The sequence below is a fragment of the Corapipo altera genome, unplaced genomic scaffold (genome assembly GCF_003945725.1).
Source record: "Corapipo altera isolate COAL_440 unplaced genomic scaffold, ASM394572v1 61441, whole genome shotgun sequence".
NCBI classification, from domain to species: Eukaryota; Metazoa; Chordata; class Aves; order Passeriformes; family Pipridae; genus Corapipo; species Corapipo altera.
Genome location: NW_020885208.1, coordinates 1 through 18,142, shown reverse-complemented (window position 1 = coordinate 18,142; position 18,142 = coordinate 1). Strand labels below are relative to the sequence as shown.

The window sequence follows — 18,142 nt, the reverse complement described above, 5'->3', positions numbered from 1 at the left end:
CTCCTATTTCACTGCCTGGTGCTGAGCCAGGGCCCTCTTCATTAGCACTGACTGCAGCTGCAGCTTGGGCAACGATGTGGCGGGAGAAGGGGGCTCCTGGCTGGGAAACGCCTGTGCCCACTCACCTGAGTGAGGTCTGGGCACCGCGTGGCTGGTTGGGGATCTGACCTGGCCCTGCTGGGGTACAGCATCATCACGAGGTGTCCCAAGGTTCCCCAGCCCCACGTGGGACTCCAGTCCCTGCCGGGTGTCTCCCTCGGTGTGGCCCTGATTGGTTTAAAGTCTACACATTTATCACCCACCTGGCCCCAGAGCTCATAAAATCCATTGGGATCGAGGCACTACTGTCACTGCTGCCACTGCTGTCACAGCTGCCCCTTCCAAGCTGGCACCATGGGCTCTGCTTCCTTCTTGACAAGGGTCCGGCGTCTGCTCCGAATTCGGAACCAGCTGATACGGGAATGCCTGGCTGAGCTGCTCTCCACCTTTGTCCTCATTGTGAGCGGGGCTGGGCTTGGCTGTGGGGGGCAAACGGGTGGGCTGGGGCTGATGGGGGGGTCATGTGGGTAGGATGGGGCTGATGGTGGGGTGCTGGCAGGTGCCAGGGGTCCCAGGGCTCCACTGCCTGCCCCTTGCTGGGGTGGGGGGTGTTTGGCGCTGCGCCACTCTCGAATGTGCGACTCAGCACTGCCTGTCCTTCCACTTGGACCCTGTTCCCGTGGCATGGCCCGCCCTGTGCCGCGGCTGCAATCAGGGTGTGGCACCGGGCAGCACGTGCCACAATTCCTCCTGCCTTGGAGTAGGCAGAGGTTGGGGCTCTGGAGCTGCTCTTGGCATTTGGGCTACATCCCACGATGGCAAATGGTGTCCCCATGGCTGTGCCGTAGCACTTCTTCCCCACCACCTCCCCAGGGAAGCAGTTCACTTAATTGCTAATAATTTGATTGCTTTGCTGTCAAAACCACAAGTGAGAGCAGTAAGCGCCTCCCTGCCAGTGCCTGTCCGATGTCCAAGGACGGGGAGCAAAACCACAGAGGCGGCACCGGCACAGCCCTCACCTCGCTGCCCTGTGCTGTCAGTGGAGGCGGTGTCTCAGCACAGGGCTGGTGGGGCTGAGATGGGCACGTCTCTCTTCTCCAGACAATCACCCTGAGCGCTGCCGCACAGAAGGTCACCAGCGAAGAGACAAAGGGGGACATCCTCACCAGCTTCTTGGGAGGTGCCCTGGCTGTCATGGTGGGCATCTACATAGCAGGGGGAATCTCAGGTGAGGCTGAGGAGGGGGTACCAGCTCCTGCCATCCCCCAGCTCTGAGTCCCCCAGGACCCCTTCCTCTTAGCCCCTCTCCCTGCTCGGTTGTAGGGGCCCACATGAACCCGGCGTTCTCCCTCGCCATGTGCCTGACGGAGCAGTTCCCCTGGTGGAAGTTTCCCATCTTCATGCTCGTGGAGACCTTGGCATCTTTCCTATCTGCCGGAGTTGTCTACATCCTCTACTACGGTATGGGAGGGCAGCACTGGGCTGGGGAACCCCACGGCAGTGCCAGGCTGGCCAGGCTCACAGACAGGCTCTGCTTCTGCCCCACAGATGCCATCTGGCACTACAGCAATGGCACCCTTACCGTGTCCGGCCCCCGGGAAACCGCCTCCATCTTCGCCACCTACCCAGCTGACTACGTGTCTGTCGCCAATGGCTTCTTGGACCAGGTGAGTGCCACTGTCAGCTCCCCCAGCCCTCTCCCATGGTGCCGGTCCCCGTGGTGCTGAGCTGCCATGTCACCCTGCAGGTGATTGGCACAGGGGTGCTGCTAGTGGGCGTCATGGGTGTCATGGACAACCGCAACAAGGGTGTCCCCAAGGGCCTAGAACCAGTGGTCGTGGCCATGCTGGTGCTCTCCATTGAACTCTCCATGGGCGCCAACTGCGGCTGCCCTCTGAACCCCGCACGAGACATTGGGCCCCGGCTCTTCACCTACCTGGCAGGCTGGGGCCCAGAGGTCTTCAGGTAGGTAGAGGGAAGGGGGTGAGGTGGGGGTAACAGAAGTGACCCCCTGCTCACCCTGCCTCCTCCCCAGCAGGGGCAATGGGTGGTGGTGGGTGCCCCTGGTGGCACCGCTGCTGGGGTCCGCCGTGGGCACATACCTGTACCAGCTCTTCGTGGCTTTCCATTACCCGGAGGAGGACGGCGATGCCCTGGAAGAGCAGGGCTCCATCGTCCTGGAGAACAAAAACATTGACCTAGACACTGGGGTGTCATCCAAGGAGGACACTGGGGGAACAGTGCCTACCGGGTACCCTCCACCACCCCGCAGCAGCAGCACGGTCCCCACTACCATCCCCCTCACATTATTAAATGAGTCCTGAGGTCATGCGGCATCTCGTCTCTAGACGTGGGTGTGCAGGGGTATGGGGGAGGCAGCGGCTCCAAGCCCCCCGCGGGGGGCGGGCCAGCCAGGCCTGGCTGCAGAGAGACCTCAGCCTGGGTGACACGCTGGTAGGGGGGGGAGTGTCCCACCGGGACCCGGGATTGCGCCCTGCTATCCCCTGTGGCTGCCTCTGGCCCTCCGGGACCCACCCGGCTCCCCGGGCCCCCCCCGGAGCCGCCCTGCCGGCCGGGGCACCCGCGGGGTTGAGCTCCGGGACCCTCCGGGGCCGCGCTCGGCCGCTCCCCCGCGCCCACACCCCGCACTTCCGCCGCCGCCCGGCGCCGCCGCGGCCATGGGGAGCTGAGGCGGCGGCAGCGGAACCGGCCCCGGCCCGGCCCGGCCCGCCCGCCCGCCCGCTCCCCATGGGCTGCGGGGCCGCGGGACATGGAGCGGTGCGCGGCCCGCCGGGCCCCGGGTGAGCGGGGCCGGAGGCGCGGTGGGGCCCGGGGAGGCCGCGGCGGGGCCCAGTCGGACCCCAGTAGGCCCCGGTGTGGCCGTTGCCCCGGGGCCGGGGCCGGGCGGGCCGGGGCGGGCCGGGCCGGGCCGGGCCGGGCCGGGGCCGGGCCATGACGGTGCCCCGGGAGATGCCCGAGAAGTGGGCGCGGGTCCGCGTCCGCGGCGGGCCGGGTGGGTGCGGCATGGGCACCGCGGAGGAGCAGAATTGGGGGCCAGGGGTGCAGGGATGCGGCCAAGCAGGACTGGGCAGGTCTGGGGATGCGGAATCTGGGGGGCTAGGGCTGCAGGGCTGTGGATCCAGAGGTGCAGCTGAGCAGGTCTGGGTGTCTGGGAGAGCAGAGATGCGGTCTAGGGGTGCAGAATCTGGATGTTCTAAACTGAGGTTGTGGGGTTGCAGATGAGCAGGGCTGGGGGTGCAGAGATGCATCCTGGGGGTGCAGGGCTGGAAGGGTCTGGCACCCTGGTGGTGCCGAGCTGGAGGAGCAGACAAACAAGACATGGGGGGGTGCAGGGTCTGGGGCTCTGGGGATGCAAATAAGCAGAGGTCTAGGGTGCAGGCTTGGGGGACCTGGGGGTGCAGGTTTTGCTGGTGGGGAGTACAGATAAGCAGCACTGGGATTCTGCAGGTGCAGGAGTACAGGTCCTGGCATGGGCCACAGCTGGGAAGCTTCTCTGTTCCCTGGGTTCTGGGTCTCTGGGACTGGCTTGGCAGGCTCTCAGGGTGCAGGGGTGGTTGGGGTGCAGGGGGTGTCAGGGTGGAAGGGGGGATGGGGTGCAGGGGGTGTCAGAATGCAGGGCCGGTCGGGGTTCAGGGGGTGTCAGGGTGCACAGGACTGATGGGGCGCTCTGTTGCAGAGGAGGAGCGGCGAGTGCGAGCCAACGCGCGGGAGTACAACGAGAAGTTCCAGTACGCGGTGAGTGAGAGGGGAGCTGAAACCCCTCCCAGGGGTGTTTGGGCAAGTTTGTGGGGGCTGGGGCCTGAGTCACCCACAGGTCATGGCAAAAAAATAGATATGTTATGACATAGCTATTGTTATGACAAAAAAATAGATATTTGTCCCTGAGAAATTTGTGCTGATGACATCAATGGCAAGGGAGCTGTGGGGCTAGGGGACACAGTGCGCTCTGTGTGAAGGGTTCAGCCCCTCATCCCTTATGGACCAGCTTCCAAAGGTGCTGGGGGAGGGACAGCACTCACCTTGGCCTCCCCCTAAAGTTGTAGGTTATCCCTGGCTGTTCCAAGGCTGGTTGCAGAGAGGAATGCAGGGAGTCTGGGTTGGGGTCACCCTTGCAGGGCACTGCTGGAGGAGGCTGGGCCCTGTCTGGTGACCAAGGCAGAGGAATCAGCTTCCCAAGGAAGGTGACAGAGGTAGTGCAGGGACAGGAGCTGGGAGTCCAGGCTGCTGCCCAGAGCCCCCCAAAGAGCACAGTGAGCCACAGCCCTGCCCTCCAGAGCAAGGGTGGGGGTTATGGGGCCTTGACAGCCTGTGAACTGCCTTCTTGCCCCATCCGTCCCCAGAGCAACTGCATCAAGACCTCAAAGTACAACATTGTCACCTTCCTGCCTGTCAACCTCTTTGAGCAGTTCCAGGAAGTAGCCAACACCTATTTCCTCTTCCTCCTCATCCTGCAGGTGAGTGCTGGGGGGCAGGCAGAGCTCCTCACACTCTCCTTCCCTACCTGGGCATCCAGGAGGGCTCCAGGCGCGCCCACTCCTTGGAATAGTGGAGGTTTGGCACCCTTGAGCAGGGGCAGCATGGGCCTGGGGCTGGCCAGTTCTCCTGTAATTCCTGCTCCCTGTCCCCAGCTGATCCCACAGATCTCTTCGCTCTCCTGGTTCACCACCATCGTGCCTTTGGTTCTTGTCTTAACCATCACAGCTGTCAAAGATGCCACTGATGACTATGTGAGTGGTTTCCCCCATTCCCCTCTGCATGCTGGGCGGGGGGTTGGGACGCTGGTGTGAGGGTGCAGGGCCGTGGCATTTGCGAGGGTGGGGGGGATGCAGGAGCCCCTCCCCAAGGAGCTGATGCTGCTGTCTCTTCCCCCCACTTCCAGTTCCGCCATAAAAGCGACAACCAGGTGAACAACCGGCAGTCTCAGGTGCTGATCGGTGGAGTGTGAGTGTCACAGGGATGGGACAGTGGGGAGGGGGCCGGGGCCCTGCGGGATGTGGTACAGGGCAGTGGGCAGGGCCTGATTCCAGTCCACTGTCCCTGCACAGCCTCCGGCAGGAGCAGTGGATGAATGTACGTGTTGGAGACATCATCAAGTTGGAGAATAACCAGTTTGTGGCGGTGAGTGCGGCCCTGAGATGCGGATGGTCCCAGCTGGGTGGCATATAGGGATTGCATAATGACATGGTGCTGCACCCACTTTGCCTTTGTGTTCCTCCATCACCTCCTGGGGTGGGGACATCAGGGACTTCTCATCCTGGAAGCTGTGTTTAGGTTGGAGAATCGGAGCCTTGTTTGAACTCTGGGAATCTGGGTGTTTGGGGCAATGATGGCAAGGCCTGGGTGCAAGGGATGGGCTGGGGACAGCCTTTGCAGAGGCTTCAGGGACCCTGCTGACATCCAGGGGCCAGGAGCTTCCCTGGGGAGGGTGTTGTGGAGCCCTGGTGTCGGCGCAACCCTTCACATGTCTCTCCCAGCAGGCCGACCTCCTTCTCCTCTCCAGCAGCGAACCCCATGGGTTGTGCTACATAGAGACTGCAGAGCTGGATGGGTGGGTGCCCCTGCTCACCTTGCAGGGCCGGGGAAGGCAGGAGCTGGGAGTGAGAGAGTGGGCTGTGGGCAGAGTGGGAGCTGCCAGGCAGCACCTGCCAAGGCCCTCCCTGCCAGGCTGTCCCTAATGTGGTGCCTCCTTGCCTGCAGAGAGACCAACATGAAGGTGCGCCAGGCCATACCTGTCACCGCAGAGCTGAGGGACACCAGCAAGCTGGCTCTCTTTGACGGTGAGTGCCCACGGGGCAGCCCCCACGTTCCTTCCTCCACCACCCTGGAGAAACCAGGATCAGCCACACGGCGTTGTCCTGCGGCTTGAAGCAGATCTCTGGGGCGCCTGGGATGGTGCTGGGGCACTGGATGCAGCTGGCCACGTGAAGAAGGCAAGGCCCAGCTGAGCCATCCCCTGCACCCAGGTGAGGTAGTCTGTGAACCCCCCAACAACAAGCTTGACAAGTTTGGTGGGACACTGTACTGGAAGGAGAACAAGTACCCCCTGAGCAACCACAACATGCTGCTGCGAGGCTGTGTCCTGCGCAACACCGAGTGGTGCTTTGGCCTCGTCATCTTCGCAGGTAGGCTGAGGCAGCAGCGCAACTGCACTGCACAGAGGGGAGGAAGAGACCCCCCTGATGCCTTCCTGCTCCCCAGGGCCCGACACGAAACTGATGCAGAACAGTGGCCGGACCAAGTTTAAGCGGACGAGCATTGACCGGTTGATGAACACACTGGTGCTCTGGGTATGCAGAAGGCAGATCTTGGGGGCCCTCGCTCTGGCCCAGTCAGAGCTCTGATGTCCTGTCCTGTCCTGTCCTATCCCCAGATCTTTGGGTTCCTGGTGTGCATGGGAGTGATCCTGGCCATTGGCAATGCCATCTGGGAGCACGAGGTGGGCGTCTGCTTCCAGATCTACTTGCCCTGGGACGAGGGGGTGCACAGTGCCTTCTTCTCTGGCTTCCTCTCCTTCTGGTCTTACATCATCATCCTCAACACTGTGGTGCCCATCTCACTCTACGTGAGGTAGGGCAGGGGCCGAGGGGCTGGGTTGGGGGTGTGTGAGGAATTAGGGGTGCCCTCTGGGGGGGGAACACAGGGATGGAGACCCATAAGCAGACGTGTGTGTTCGGGGTGGGTGTGGGCTGCTGTCTTGGTGACAGGTCATGTCTGCCTTCAGGGACACCCCAAGACCTGAGACCCCACAGGTCCCTCGGGGTCCTCCCAGCTGTGTGTGTCTGGCTGCTCGTCTCTCTCTACCCTGGCTGCACGCTGGTTATTTTGCTCTGCCCTCCTACAGCTCCCAGGCTCCTGTACAGTCCCCTTCTCTCTCTCTTTTAATTTCTCTCTCTTTTCGTTCCCCAGCATGGGTTCTGTCACCCTTAGCCCCGAGGTAAGAACGTGTCGCCCCCACCCCTCCCACTAGCTCATTGCTGTCTGCCCTGGGGGCTGGGGAGGGCGTTTGGGGTGCGTAGGTATGTGAGGTGCCTGGGGAGCCCAATGGGCTGCCCCCTTGGTGCCAGGCCCCGTCTTGGCAGTGGCTGTTGGTAGGAGCGGGTGTGGGCCAGCCCTGGGGAAGGGCACCCTGGGTGCCGGGGTGCCCCAAGCACTGAGGGTCTGGGATGGGTGTGTGTGTGCCCGTCACTGGCTCAGCACAGTGTGCTGCCCTGCCCCAGTGACACCCGGCCATGCCCCTCACAGCGTGGAGGTGATCCGGCTTGGGCACAGCTACTTCATCAACTGGGACAAGAAGATGTACTGTGCCAAGCGCCGGACGCCAGCTGAGGCCCGGACCACCACCCTCAATGAGGAGCTGGGGCAGGTGGAGTACATCTTCTCTGACAAGACTGGCACCCTCACCCAGAACATCATGGTCTTCAGCAAGTGCTCTGTGAACGGCCACAGCTACGGTGAGCACTGGTTGCTTGGAGCATGCTGGGGCTGCCCTCAGGGTGGGGGTGCACTGACTCCTCTCCTGCAGACCTTTTGGGGCAGCCAGGGGACAAGAGGGCTCAGCTGGAGCATTGTGGGGCTGCTGCTGTCCCGTGGCCCCCGTGGATGTGCCTGCTGGTGGGGCAGCAGCATTGGGTTCCTGTTGTGGTTAACTCCATACCCTGGTTCACAGGTGACATGCAGGATGTGCTGGGTCACAAGGCGGAGCTGGGAGAGGTGAGGATGCCACCAGGTTGGTGTCTGCCCTCGCCACGTGCCACAGGGGAGTAACCCTGTCCCTGCCCCCACCAGAGGCCAGAGCCAGTCAACTTCTCCTTCAACCCACTGGCGGACCCGCGGTTCCAGTTCTGGGACCCCAGCCTACTGGAAGCCGTCAAGCTGGGAGACCCCCACGTGCACGAGTTCTTCCGCCTGCTCTCGCTCTGCCACACCGTCATGTCCGAGGAGAAGAGCGAAGGTGGGCGTGGGGCAGGACCTGTCCCTGTGGGGCGTGGGACACTGGCACTGACCCCCGTGCTGTCCCCAGGGGAGCTCTTGTACAAGGCACAGTCCCCGGACGAGGGCGCGCTGGTCACGGCTGCCAGAAACTTTGGCTTCGTTTTCCGGTTCCGCACACCCAAGACCATCACGGTGCACGAGCTGGGTCAAGCCATCACCTACCAGCTGCTGGCCATCCTGGACTTCAACAACGTCCGCAAGCGCATGTCTGTCATCGGTGAGGTGCTGGGTGTGTGTGGCACAGGGACTGGGAAGGCTGCGTGGGGTTGTGGTGTGGGGCTCGGTGCGGTGTGCTGGGGGACCAGTCCCATGCTAACAGGGATGTGACTGTGGGGTGATGGCTGGGGGGTCAGAGCGGGACCTGCTCCTTCACCCCTAAGCCAGGCATCCTGTCCCCTGCACTCTGTAGTCCGCTGCCCTGAGGGCAGGATCCGGCTGTACTGCAAAGGCGCTGACACCATCCTTCTGGAGCGGCTGCACCCCGTCAACCAGGACCTGACCAGTGTCACCGCCGACCACCTCAATGTGTGTGGGGCAGGGTCCTGGGGGCAGGATGGGGAGGGAAGAGTGGCTGCCCAGGAGCACCGAGCCATGCTTGTGCCCTGTCCTAGGAACACTGTCGGGGTCTGGGGACACCGTCAGGGTCTGCCAGCACTCCCAGCTCTGACCACTTGCAGGAGTATGCTACTGAGGGGCTGCGGACACTGGTGCTGGCTTACAAAGACCTGGAGGAGAGCTACTATAGGGACTGGTCTGAGCGTCTGCGCTGGGCTGGCAGTGCCTCCGAGGCCCGTGAGGATCGCCTGGCTCGGCTCTACGATGAGGTGGAGCACGATATGATGGTAGGTGGGCTGGGGACTGAGGAGTGGATGGTGGCTGGTGGCAGTCCCTGGTTACCTCCTGCCTGTTTGGGTCCCCCAGCTGCTCGGAGCAACAGCCATTGAGGACAAACTGCAGCAGGGGGTCCCCGAAACCATCGCCATTCTGACGCTGGCCAACATCAAGATCTGGGTGCTGACGGGGGACAAGCAGGGTGAGGCATGGCTGGGGCAGGGTCTGGGGCTGGCTGGAGATGAGGACATTTGGGGGCTGGATCCCACCTGCCTGGGGGCTGGTGGGATGCACACTCTCTCCTGAGCCGACCCTGGCTCATCCCCTGATTTCCTGTCCCCAGAAACAGCTGTGAACATTGGCTACTCCTGCAAGATGCTGACAGATGACATGACGGAGGTGTTCGTGATCACAGGCCACACTGTGCTGGAGGTGCGAGAGGAGCTCAGGTGAGGGTCGGGGGGCAGAGGACACACATGCGGCTAGTGTGGGGCACAGCTACAACTGGGGGAGCTGGAGATATGAAAGGGCCCTGAGTCAGGGCCCCATGGCCCCCATCCCTCCTCTCTTCTCAGAAAAGCCCGAGAGAAAATGATGGATGCATCGCGCTCTGTGGGCAATGGCTTCTCCTACGAGGAGAAACTCTCCTCCTCCAAGCTCACTTCTGTGCTGGAAGCCATTGCAGGCGAATACGCCCTGGTCATCAATGGGCACAGCCTGGTAGGGCCCTGGGAGCACCAGGCAGGACAGGGCCCTGTGCCCGGCTGCGGGCTCTGACCTCACTGTCCCCTGCTCTCCTTGCAGGCCCACGCACTGGAGGCAGACATGGAGGTGGAATTCCTGGAGACAGCGTGTGCCTGCAAGGCTGTTATATGCTGCCGTGTCACACCCTTGCAGAAAGCCCAAGTGGTGGAGCTGGTGAAGAAGTACAAGAAAGCTGTGACCTTGGCCATTGGGGATGGGGCCAATGACGTCAACATGATCAAGAGTAAGGCATGGGGTCTGGAGGACCATGGGAGGGACAGGGCCCCCCTTGTACCACCCTGAGGCCTATGGCAGCTTCTGTCCTCACCCTTCTGTGCCCCAAAGGAACACAGTCCCTGTGCTGGGGTTGCCACTCTTGTACCCTGTGCTCCTGGCAGCCCCCTCCTCACTCCAGTCTCTCTTTCTTCTGCAGCTGCCCATATTGGGGTGGGCATCAGCGGGCAGGAGGGCATCCAGGCTGTGCTGGCCTCTGACTACTCCTTCTCCCAGTTCAAGTTCCTGCAGCGCCTTCTCCTGGTGCACGGGCGCTGGTCCTACCTGCGCATGTGCAAGTTCCTTTGCTACTTCTTCTACAAGAACTTCGCCTTCACCATGGTCCACTTCTGGTTTGGCTTCTTCTGCGGCTTCTCGGCGCAGGTGAGTTGGTGGCTTCTCACACTCAGAGCTGGAGAGGGTTTGCCTGCGGGACCCCTTGGCTCAAAAGCAGGTCCTGGTCCTTGAGCTCCCCTGGGGACTCATCCCGAGCCAGCAGGCACGGCCCAGGATCCAGCGTGCGGTGGGTGCAAGGAGCCCATGTCAGGGTGGGCAACCCCAGGGGGCTGGAGGCGGCTCTCCTGTCCCTGCAAGTGTGGGCACATGGACTTTGGGGCTGGGTGGGGCACAGGGTGGGCAGGTATCATGCCACCCTGAGCGTTCTGTTCCATGCAGACCGTGTACGACCAGTACTTCATCACACTGTACAACATTGTCTACACGTCGCTGCCCGTGCTTGCCATGGGTGTCTTTGACCAGGTATGGCGGGGAGCAGTGAGAGGGTCTGTGGGTGTGTGAGGACCTGGCCCCACTCCCCTTTGTGCCCCCCTTGTGGGAAGAAGGGCTGTCTGGGTGCTCAGGCCAGGCTGTCCTTGTCCCTCTGTGGACCATAGCCTGCCTGTGACTAAAGGGAGGTGCCCAGAGCGTCCTGTTCCCCCAGGATGTGCCAGAGCAGCGGAGCATGGAGTACCCCAAACTTTATGAGCCTGGGCAGCTGAACCTGCTCTTCAACAAGCGGGAGTTCTTCATCTGCATTGCCCAGGGCATCTACACATCCGTCCTCATGTTCTTCATCCCCTACGGCGTCTTCGCTGATGCCACCCGTGACGACGGTGCCCAGCTGGCTGATTACCAGTCCTTTGCCGTCACCGTTGCCACCTCCCTTGTGATTGTTGTCAGTGTGCAGGTAGGGATGTGGCTGCTCAGCCCCGGTCCCTTGGGGCACCTTGGGCATCCCCTTGCCCTGCTTCCTCCTGCATCCCTCCAGATTGGGCTGGACACGGGATTCTGGACAGCCATCAACCACTTCTTCATCTGGGGTAGCCTGGCTGCCTACTTTGCCATCCTCTTCACCATGCACAGTGACGGCCTCTTCCGAATGTTCCCCAACCAGTTCCGCTTCGTGGGTGAGTCCCTGGAGGGCTGCCCTATGCCCCCAACCCCAGCAGGGTGCTGCCCCAGCCTGGCTCTCGCTGGACTCATGCTATCCCCCACAGGCAACGCACAGAACACGCTAGCCCAGCCCACAGTCTGGCTGACCATTGCCCTCACCACTGTGGTCTGCATCATGCCTGTTGTGGCCTTTCGCTTCCTCAAGCTGGACCTGAAACCTGAACTCTCGGACACGGTGAGAGTGGGTGGCCATGGGGATGGGGATGTGGGGCCCTCTCCCTGGGGCCAGATGTCTCCACAGGTCCCTGACCCTGTCCCTGTGTCCCAGGTGCGCTACACTCAGCTGGTTCGGAAGAAGCAGAAGACGCAGCACCGGTGCGTGCGGCGCGCAGGGCGTGTGGGCTCACACCGCTCCGGCTACGCCTTCTCCCACCAGGAGGGATTCGGAGAGCTAATCATGTCTGGCAAGAACATGCGGCTCAGCTCCTTGGCACTCTCTAGCTTTGCCTCCCGCCCCAGCACCAGCTGGATCGAGACCCTGTGGAAGAAGAAGAGCAGTGAGGGCAGCGGTGCTGGCAGTCCCAGTGGCACAGCTGACAAGACCCTCAAGGTGTGAGGGTGGAGGGTCACATCCCCTCCAGTGCAGCCGGGGCCCCCCTTCCTCTCCCCCTGACTCTGGGGAGGGCAAAGCCCTTAGTCGAGAGGGTCCCATGGTGGGAGCAGAGGTCGTGTGGGCATCAATGCTGAGGTTTGGAGGAGTCTGGACTATCACACTGTAGCCAAAAAATATACTCTTTCCCTCCCTGGGGCGGATGGACAGACAGACTGACCTCATCCCCCATTCACTCCTCTGTCAGTATTCACTTCCACAGAGTGCAAATGCCCCATCACACACGAATGTATCCATGCCAGAGGTGGAGGGGTCTGGGGGGCCTGTGGCCCCCTCGCCATCCCTCACCCACGTGTCTTCTTTTTATATAAACAAAGGAAAAAAACACCCACAAAAAGTAGCAACCAAAAAAGAAATAGCAACCAAAAAAAAAAAAAAGGAAGGAGAAGCCCTCCGAGTTTACAGAGCGACTTGTTTCTTGTCCGGTTGGGTAGGAGAGAACGAGGAGGGGAGGAAGGTCACCCTCCTTGTCCCTCCACCTCGGGGTACAGCAGGACGGTGGGTGCCGGGTGGGAAAGGGGAAGCGTTCCCGTGCTACAGGGACTGGGGTGTTGGCGGCTGCCGTGATTCACTCCCACGCGGGGTCTTGCGCAACCCTCGGCCTCTGCTTCCTCCCTCCTCCTTGCCAGCTCCCGCGGGACTGAGCGCTCCTGGGCTGTGGGTGGGCACTGGGGGATCCCCCAGGGGTCTCCGGGGGTGTTGGGGTCCCGGGAACGCAATACCAAAGATGAGCCTGTTGAGGTGGGTGTTGGTGAGGTCTGGAGGGGGTTTAGGGGCTGTTTGGGGTTATTTCGGTGGAGGGGTGGATAACTTATTACTCATTTCTGTGTGGCGGAATTGTATCATTTTATGGCTCCACTAAGAAAAAAAAGAACCAAAAGCCAGCTTTTTTTTTTTATTTAAAAAAGAAAATAATATTCTGAGCAGCTTCTGCCGTGTCCTGTGTCCGGTGGAATACCGGGGGGGGGGTTCCGAGGATGGGAGGGGGGGGGGGGGGCTCGGCCCCCCCCCCGGGGCTGCTGTCCCCGCCCCCCCGGGCGCACGTGCCGCCCCCGCCCCTCCACCCGGTTTCACAAGCGCGGGCACCGGCGGCCCCGCTGATGTTTTTCTGTTCGGGACCGGGCGCATGGCGAGGCCGCCGGGGCCGCTCCTCCTCCCCCGCCTCCTCCTCCTTCTCCTCCTCCAGTTCGCCGCCGCCGGGCGGCCCTGTGGCCCCTCCGGTGAGTACTACCGGCACCGTGCAGGGTGGGGGTGGAGAACCCGACCCTCTCCGGATACCGGGGCCTCACGGGTCCGGACACGGCGAGGAGACACATGCGGTTCCCTACCTGCCCCGCAGGAGCCTGGCGGGTTAAGGTGGATGCTAAGGCTGGGGGACTGTGTCCTGAGTGCTGTGTCCTGGTGCTGGGTGGCTGCTGGATGCCCTATGGTGTGTCCTGGCTGCTGTGTCCTGGGTGCAGGGTGCGTTCCCAGCAGCAGGAGCCGAAGGGAACAGCAGGTCCACGCCGGCCGTTGACCTTTGGAGGGAGCTCAGGCCTGACTGGGGCCGCCAGCCAGCGCTGCCGCTTAACCCCTCCGGCACTACCCGCCCCAGTCTGCCACCTCCCTGAGCCGTGCTCTCCACCGCCAGACCCCTCAGTACACACCGCGTTTGATGCTGCGGTGCCCGTCCCTACGGCGGTGACGGTGGTCTGGTGCCCCACTCCGTGGGGAACTGCTGCCTCTCTCTCCAGCTCAGTGCCTTGCCCTGAGCAGCCACTGGACGTGGGGAGCAGATGATGGGGTGACCCCCACATCTGGGGACACTCACTGCATTCGAGGTCTCATCTTGATCACCTGACCCCCTCTTGCCCTCACAGGACTGTCGCGGGATGTGGTGTTGGGCCGCCTGGGAACCAACATCACTTTGATCTGCGGGGACGAGGTGCCCGCAAATGTCACAGTGTGGTGGCAGGTGGAGGAGCGGGGAGCAGCAGTGCCGGGGGGCCGTGGACGGCGGCTAGCGGAGGGCAACGTGCTGCTCCTGCAGTGGCTGCGCTACGAGGACTCGGGGCGCTACATCTGCTCTGTGGGGAGCCGCCTGCTGCGCTCCCTGCGGCTGCTGGTGGAAGGTGGGTCCACACCGGGGTAGGGATGTCCCTGGCAGCATTGCCCGCTATGGCCTCTGTCCTTCAGCACCTCCTTGCTTTGCAGAGCCCCCCGAAACCCCCCGAGTGTCCTGCTACCGACGGAGCCATGACAAGGATGTCCTGTGCGAGTGGCCACAGCAGACGAAGCCATCCCCGGGTACACGGGCAATGCTCTGGGTGAAGCGTAGGTGAGCCACTGTCGCTGCATCCACCATGGGCTGGGACCCCACAGCACAGAACGTGTCCCCATGGACCCTTCCCCCAGTGCCATCTGGAATACCACGGCTCAAGATGCTTCCCTCCCTTCAGACCCTTTTCCTAGCAGCTACTGGGAGCTGGGACCCCACAGCATGGGATGTGTTCCTTCCCCACTGACCCCTTCCCCCATGTTGCCTGGGACCCCATGGCACGGAATATTTCCCTCCCCACAGAGCCTTTCCCCTGTGCTACCTGGGACTCCACAGCATAGGATGCATCCCCTGCAGCTGCCCCATGCCTGGTTTGTTGCGCGCTGCAGCCCCCACTGAGCTGTGGCCCCACAGGTTCACAGCTGAGAATGCCACAGAGCAGCGGTGCCGCTACTTCTCCAAGGCACGAAAGTTCGTTTGCCGGGTGAAGGTGCCACCTGGCACTGAGGACACCAAACACCTCGTGGTGTCCACATGTGTCAGCAACAGCGCCAGTGGCTTGGCCGGCGAAGACAAGATCATCACCCTCAGCAGTGTCCGTGAGTGCTGCCCCTCTTGCTGGGGGCTGGGGTGGCCGAGGGCACAGTGCCAGGCCCTGAACCCCCACTTCCCCAGCAGTGAAGCCTGATCCCCCCCTCAATGTGACGGTGGAGGCGGTGGAGAAGGCACCTCAGCGGCTGCGGGTCAACTGGTCCTACCCCTTGTCCTGGGACCCCCATTTCTACTGGCTCCGCTTCCAGGTCCGCTACCGCCCTGAGCCTGCCCCAGCCTTCATGGAGGTGAGACCCCTCTCCCTAGAATCCAGCTGTTGCTGGTCCCTGTCCAGGCTGTCCCCAACCCTGTGTCCCCTCTAGGTGGATCAGGTGACGACAACATGGCTGGACATTCGTGATGCGTGGCGGGGGACGAAGCATGTGGTGCAGGTGAGGGCGCAGGATGAGTTTGGCCATGGCGCATGGAGCGAGTGGAGTCGGGAGGCTGTGGGCACCCCCTGGACAGGTATGAGTGGGACACAGAGCCCTGAGGGTGGAGGCTCTGTGTGGGGTCCCCCAGCCTCATGCTCCCCTCTTGTCTTGCAGACCCCAGGGACTTCACCTCTGAAAAGGGACCTTTCAGCTCACAGGTGGGATGGCCTCAGCCCTGGGGGCTACCACATACTCCTGTCCCCATGTGGGACAAGGGGATACCAAGGGCGTGGGGGCTGCCCCATCCCATTGTGCACCCCTGCTTTCTTTTGCAGTTCCCCATGGAAGATGACAGCTATGAGGTGACACTGCCCCCAGAGCTCTTCTGGGAGGACCGTGCTGATGGTGCTGATGGTGAGGAGGGGTTCCTGGGTTGGGGGTGGGGGTCTGGGACACCACCCAGGTCTCCCATCCACGCAGTGAGCCCATCCGTTCTCTCTGTGTCAGGGTCTGTCATGGAACCCAGTGCCCACCCTGTGGCATCCCCCTATGCCTTCCTGGTGGCCGGGGGGAGCCTGCTCCTGGGCATTGCCCTCTTTGTTGGCATCATGGTGAGGTGAGTGCTGGGGGGTGCCTGGCCAGGGGGCTCTGTCTGGCCCCCCTGACCCAGACTCTCTGCCCTTGCAGGTACAGGCAGATGTGGTGGACAGGCAGGCAGCGGGGGACCAAGCCAGAGGGCGAGGGGCAGCATATGCTGGTCCCCCTGGGCCTCCCTAGTCCCCCACTCAGTGACACCCCCCTGCTCTCATGCCCCACCCCCAAGGCCCCTGGAATGCTCCACGTCACCCACTTGGACTATTCCTCCTCAAGGCAGTAGCCAGGGGCTGAATGTGCTGGCAGGTGCTTTGGGGGTCAGGTGGGGGTTGCTCGCCCCAGGATTGATGTGATGTGATGTGATGTGATGTGGCTCTGGGAGCAGCTCCCCCCACTATCCGATGGCTCTGTGGCTGGGAGCAGCCTCTGAGGAGGGGAATCAGTGCCACCCCTGTGGAGAAGCAGTTGGAGGGGAGCCCCAAACTGGGTCCTGGAGGGCACCTTCAGAGCCATGGCTAAGCTGGGATGGCCAGTGGTGGCAGCACTGGAAACACGGCTGTGCCGGAGCGTGGGAGCCTGCCCGGGGTCAGGTTTGAGGATCCCAGGGGAAGGGCCTAGTCCCTGCAGTGCCACAGGGGTCAGGGAGGGAGGGGGGGGCCTGGCTGGATCAGCCCCATACTTCTGCTCTGGCCCCCCCGGGGCTCCTTTTTAAAGCATATGTTGGGGAAATAAGACAATGTGGCTCCAATAAATGCTTTGGATTTGTACCGGAATGGATGCTGGGGGGGGAGTAATGGAGGGATCACTGCAGCGCCCCCTTGCCTGGGAGTGACTCCAGTGTGAGGAGGTGAGAGTGGGCTGTGTAGCCCCAGTCCATGCACCCTCTGCCTTGCTGTGCCCCCCCAACTGCACTGTGTACCCCACAGTGTGCTCCCTGTACCTCCAGTGCCTCCCAGGCTGTACCCCCTGTGCTGTGCACCCCCTCCACCACAAACCCCATGCCATGAACCCTCAGGCCATGCCCCCTCTTCTATGCAGTGCCCACCCCACACTGGGTTGTGCAATGCCCCAGAGAGCTGCAGCTGCACCCAGGGAGGAAACCGCAGGGTGAGGGTAGAGGGTGTTCAGGCGCCCTGGGGACAGCGTTCCCCTTCCCCTCCACCGGCCCCCTGCTATAAAAAGCCTAGCAGGATGCAGATGTGTGGCTGGGGGAGCCCCAGTACCCCTGGCCCCCGAAACTGTGGCGACTCTTCCTGGCACAAGCCCCATCCCAGCCATCTGAGACCGCTGGCCCTTCTCAGCCAACAAATTTATTTTACTATATTGTTACACATCCCAGTCTCACTGCGTTCCCCCACCCTGGGCAGCCCCATGGCCTGTCAGCTCTGGCACAGGGTGGTCAGGATTTGTCCTGGCAAAATCCCAACAGCCCTGCTGGAGTCCAGGATCAAAGTCATGACTTTACAGAGGCATTCCCTCTGGACCCCCCCCGTGGCATGTGGCCATCTCCGTGGGCAGATCTGCCCCGTATGACAGGGGTGGAGGTCGCAGATCAGTCTGGGGGGGCATCAGCGGGCACTAATGCAGCTTGCAGTGGACAGGGTGCAACAGGGCCATGTGCTCGGCCCCCTTGAAGGGCAGCTTCTCAGTGGAGTAGTAGTGCACGACCTCAGGGATGCTGGCGAAGACGCCGCTGGCCTGGCTGAGCGTGTACTTGTTGTCCTTGGTCTGGGCTACAATGATGTGGACGCAGCCCTGGCTGGTCCTGGGTGGCCAGCGGGCATCAGCTTTGCCGCCAGCCCCCCCGGCGCCCGTCTGCCCCGCGGCCGCATCCACCCCTGTTTGTTCCCGTCCTGTTCTGATTGTTTCAGCTCCAGGGGCTCCACTTCCTCAGGAAGGAAACGCCACTGGCGCTCCTGACAATGTGCCGGGGAGGGGTACACGCCACCCCCCACCTCCCGCCCCAGTGCCACACCAGGATGCCTGGGGTCCCCCCGTGGGTCTGGGGGTGCCATACCATGGGATCTGGGTGCTCCCTTCCCATCAGGGCTCAGGTGTGAACAACCAGTGGGGATGCAGCATCCCCCAGGTGGGACCCCTCCCCGCATCCCCCCAGGACGGGACCCCTCCCCCCGCTGAGACCGGGACCCCCCCGACTCTGTGGCCACCCTGACACTCACTTCAGCGCGATGGAGTACTTGCCGCTGCCGGTCTCGCTGGTGCGCACCAGGTACCCCGCCTCCCGGCACGTCTGCAACCGGCTCTCCGCCTCAGCCCGCGTGATGGCCCCGTGGTACCAGCTGTGGGGGGACACCGAAGAAGGGATGCTGAGCCAAGGCAAAGCCCTGGGCACCCTGCCCCCCC

General features: G+C 62.6%; 4 protein-coding genes and 1 long non-coding RNA gene across 10 annotated transcripts; 3 read left to right on the top strand and 2 right to left on the bottom strand.

Annotated features, from left to right (window-relative positions):
- Window positions 1–210: 210 nt before the first annotated feature.
- On the top strand, window positions 211–2,368 carry AQP10 (aquaporin 10). 2 transcript variants are annotated; one of them, XM_027631295.1, is made up of 6 exons: window positions 211–498; window positions 1,141–1,267; window positions 1,363–1,500; window positions 1,588–1,706; window positions 1,787–2,004; window positions 2,075–2,368. In XM_027631295.1, exons 1-6 carry the CDS (start codon window positions 394–396, stop codon window positions 2,361–2,363), a joined length of 996 nt encoding a protein of 331 aa, XP_027487096.1. In that variant the 5' UTR covers window positions 211–393; the 3' UTR covers window positions 2,364–2,368. The 2 variants fall into 2 exon arrangements, with proteins under 2 accessions (XP_027487096.1, XP_027487095.1); XM_027631294.1 differs by having other exon boundaries at window positions 1,363–1,706.
- Window positions 926–2,530, bottom strand: LOC113940190. Its single transcript, XR_003525414.1, has 3 exons — window positions 2,345–2,530; window positions 2,142–2,216; window positions 926–1,244 (listed from the first exon to the last, which is right to left on the bottom strand). It is a non-coding gene; the product is annotated as an uncharacterized LOC113940190 (long non-coding RNA).
- A 415-nt stretch (window positions 2,531–2,945) lies between these two features.
- ATP8B2 (ATPase phospholipid transporting 8B2) lies at window positions 2,946–12,885 on the top strand. Of its 3 annotated transcripts, none has more exons than XM_027631292.1 (27): window positions 2,946–3,052; window positions 3,737–3,795; window positions 4,401–4,514; window positions 4,689–4,787; window positions 4,940–5,001; window positions 5,106–5,178; window positions 5,538–5,608; window positions 5,758–5,837; window positions 6,024–6,182; window positions 6,259–6,347; window positions 6,431–6,627; window positions 7,303–7,511; window positions 7,727–7,770; window positions 7,846–8,011; window positions 8,081–8,269; window positions 8,462–8,577; window positions 8,730–8,894; window positions 8,974–9,085; window positions 9,227–9,332; window positions 9,459–9,603; window positions 9,688–9,871; window positions 10,061–10,284; window positions 10,576–10,659; window positions 10,841–11,086; window positions 11,168–11,306; window positions 11,397–11,527; window positions 11,621–12,885. In XM_027631292.1, exons 1-27 carry the CDS (start codon window positions 2,992–2,994, stop codon window positions 11,906–11,908), a joined length of 3,612 nt encoding a protein of 1,203 aa, XP_027487093.1. In that variant the 5' UTR covers window positions 2,946–2,991; the 3' UTR covers window positions 11,909–12,885. The 3 variants fall into 3 exon arrangements, with proteins under 3 accessions (XP_027487093.1, XP_027487092.1, XP_027487094.1); XM_027631291.1 differs by having other exon boundaries at window positions 5,535–5,608; XM_027631293.1 differs by lacking the exons at window positions 2,946–3,052; window positions 3,737–3,795; window positions 4,401–4,514 and having other exon boundaries at window positions 4,732–4,787; window positions 5,561–5,608.
- A 121-nt stretch (window positions 12,886–13,006) lies between these two features.
- On the top strand, window positions 13,007–16,545 carry IL6R (interleukin 6 receptor). Of its 3 annotated transcripts, none has more exons than XM_027631300.1 (10): window positions 13,007–13,182; window positions 13,822–14,073; window positions 14,156–14,279; window positions 14,634–14,818; window positions 14,898–15,058; window positions 15,134–15,278; window positions 15,359–15,402; window positions 15,520–15,598; window positions 15,692–15,800; window positions 15,872–16,545. In XM_027631300.1, exons 1-10 carry the CDS (start codon window positions 13,089–13,091, stop codon window positions 16,059–16,061), a joined length of 1,383 nt encoding a protein of 460 aa, XP_027487101.1. In that variant the 5' UTR covers window positions 13,007–13,088; the 3' UTR covers window positions 16,062–16,545. The 3 variants fall into 3 exon arrangements, with proteins under 3 accessions (XP_027487101.1, XP_027487102.1, XP_027487100.1); XM_027631301.1 differs by having other exon boundaries at window positions 14,895–15,058; window positions 15,520–15,589; XM_027631299.1 differs by having other exon boundaries at window positions 14,895–15,058.
- Window positions 16,546–17,035: 490 nt separating this feature from the next.
- LOC113940191 (SH2 domain-containing adapter protein E-like) lies at window positions 17,036–18,078 on the bottom strand (the record flags this gene model as incomplete). Its single annotated transcript, XM_027631298.1, has 2 exons — window positions 17,036–17,543; window positions 17,959–18,078. Coding segments are annotated over 2 exons (307 nt in total), but the record flags the coding sequence as incomplete, so codon positions are not given.
- Between the last annotated feature and the right edge of the window lie 64 nt (window positions 18,079–18,142).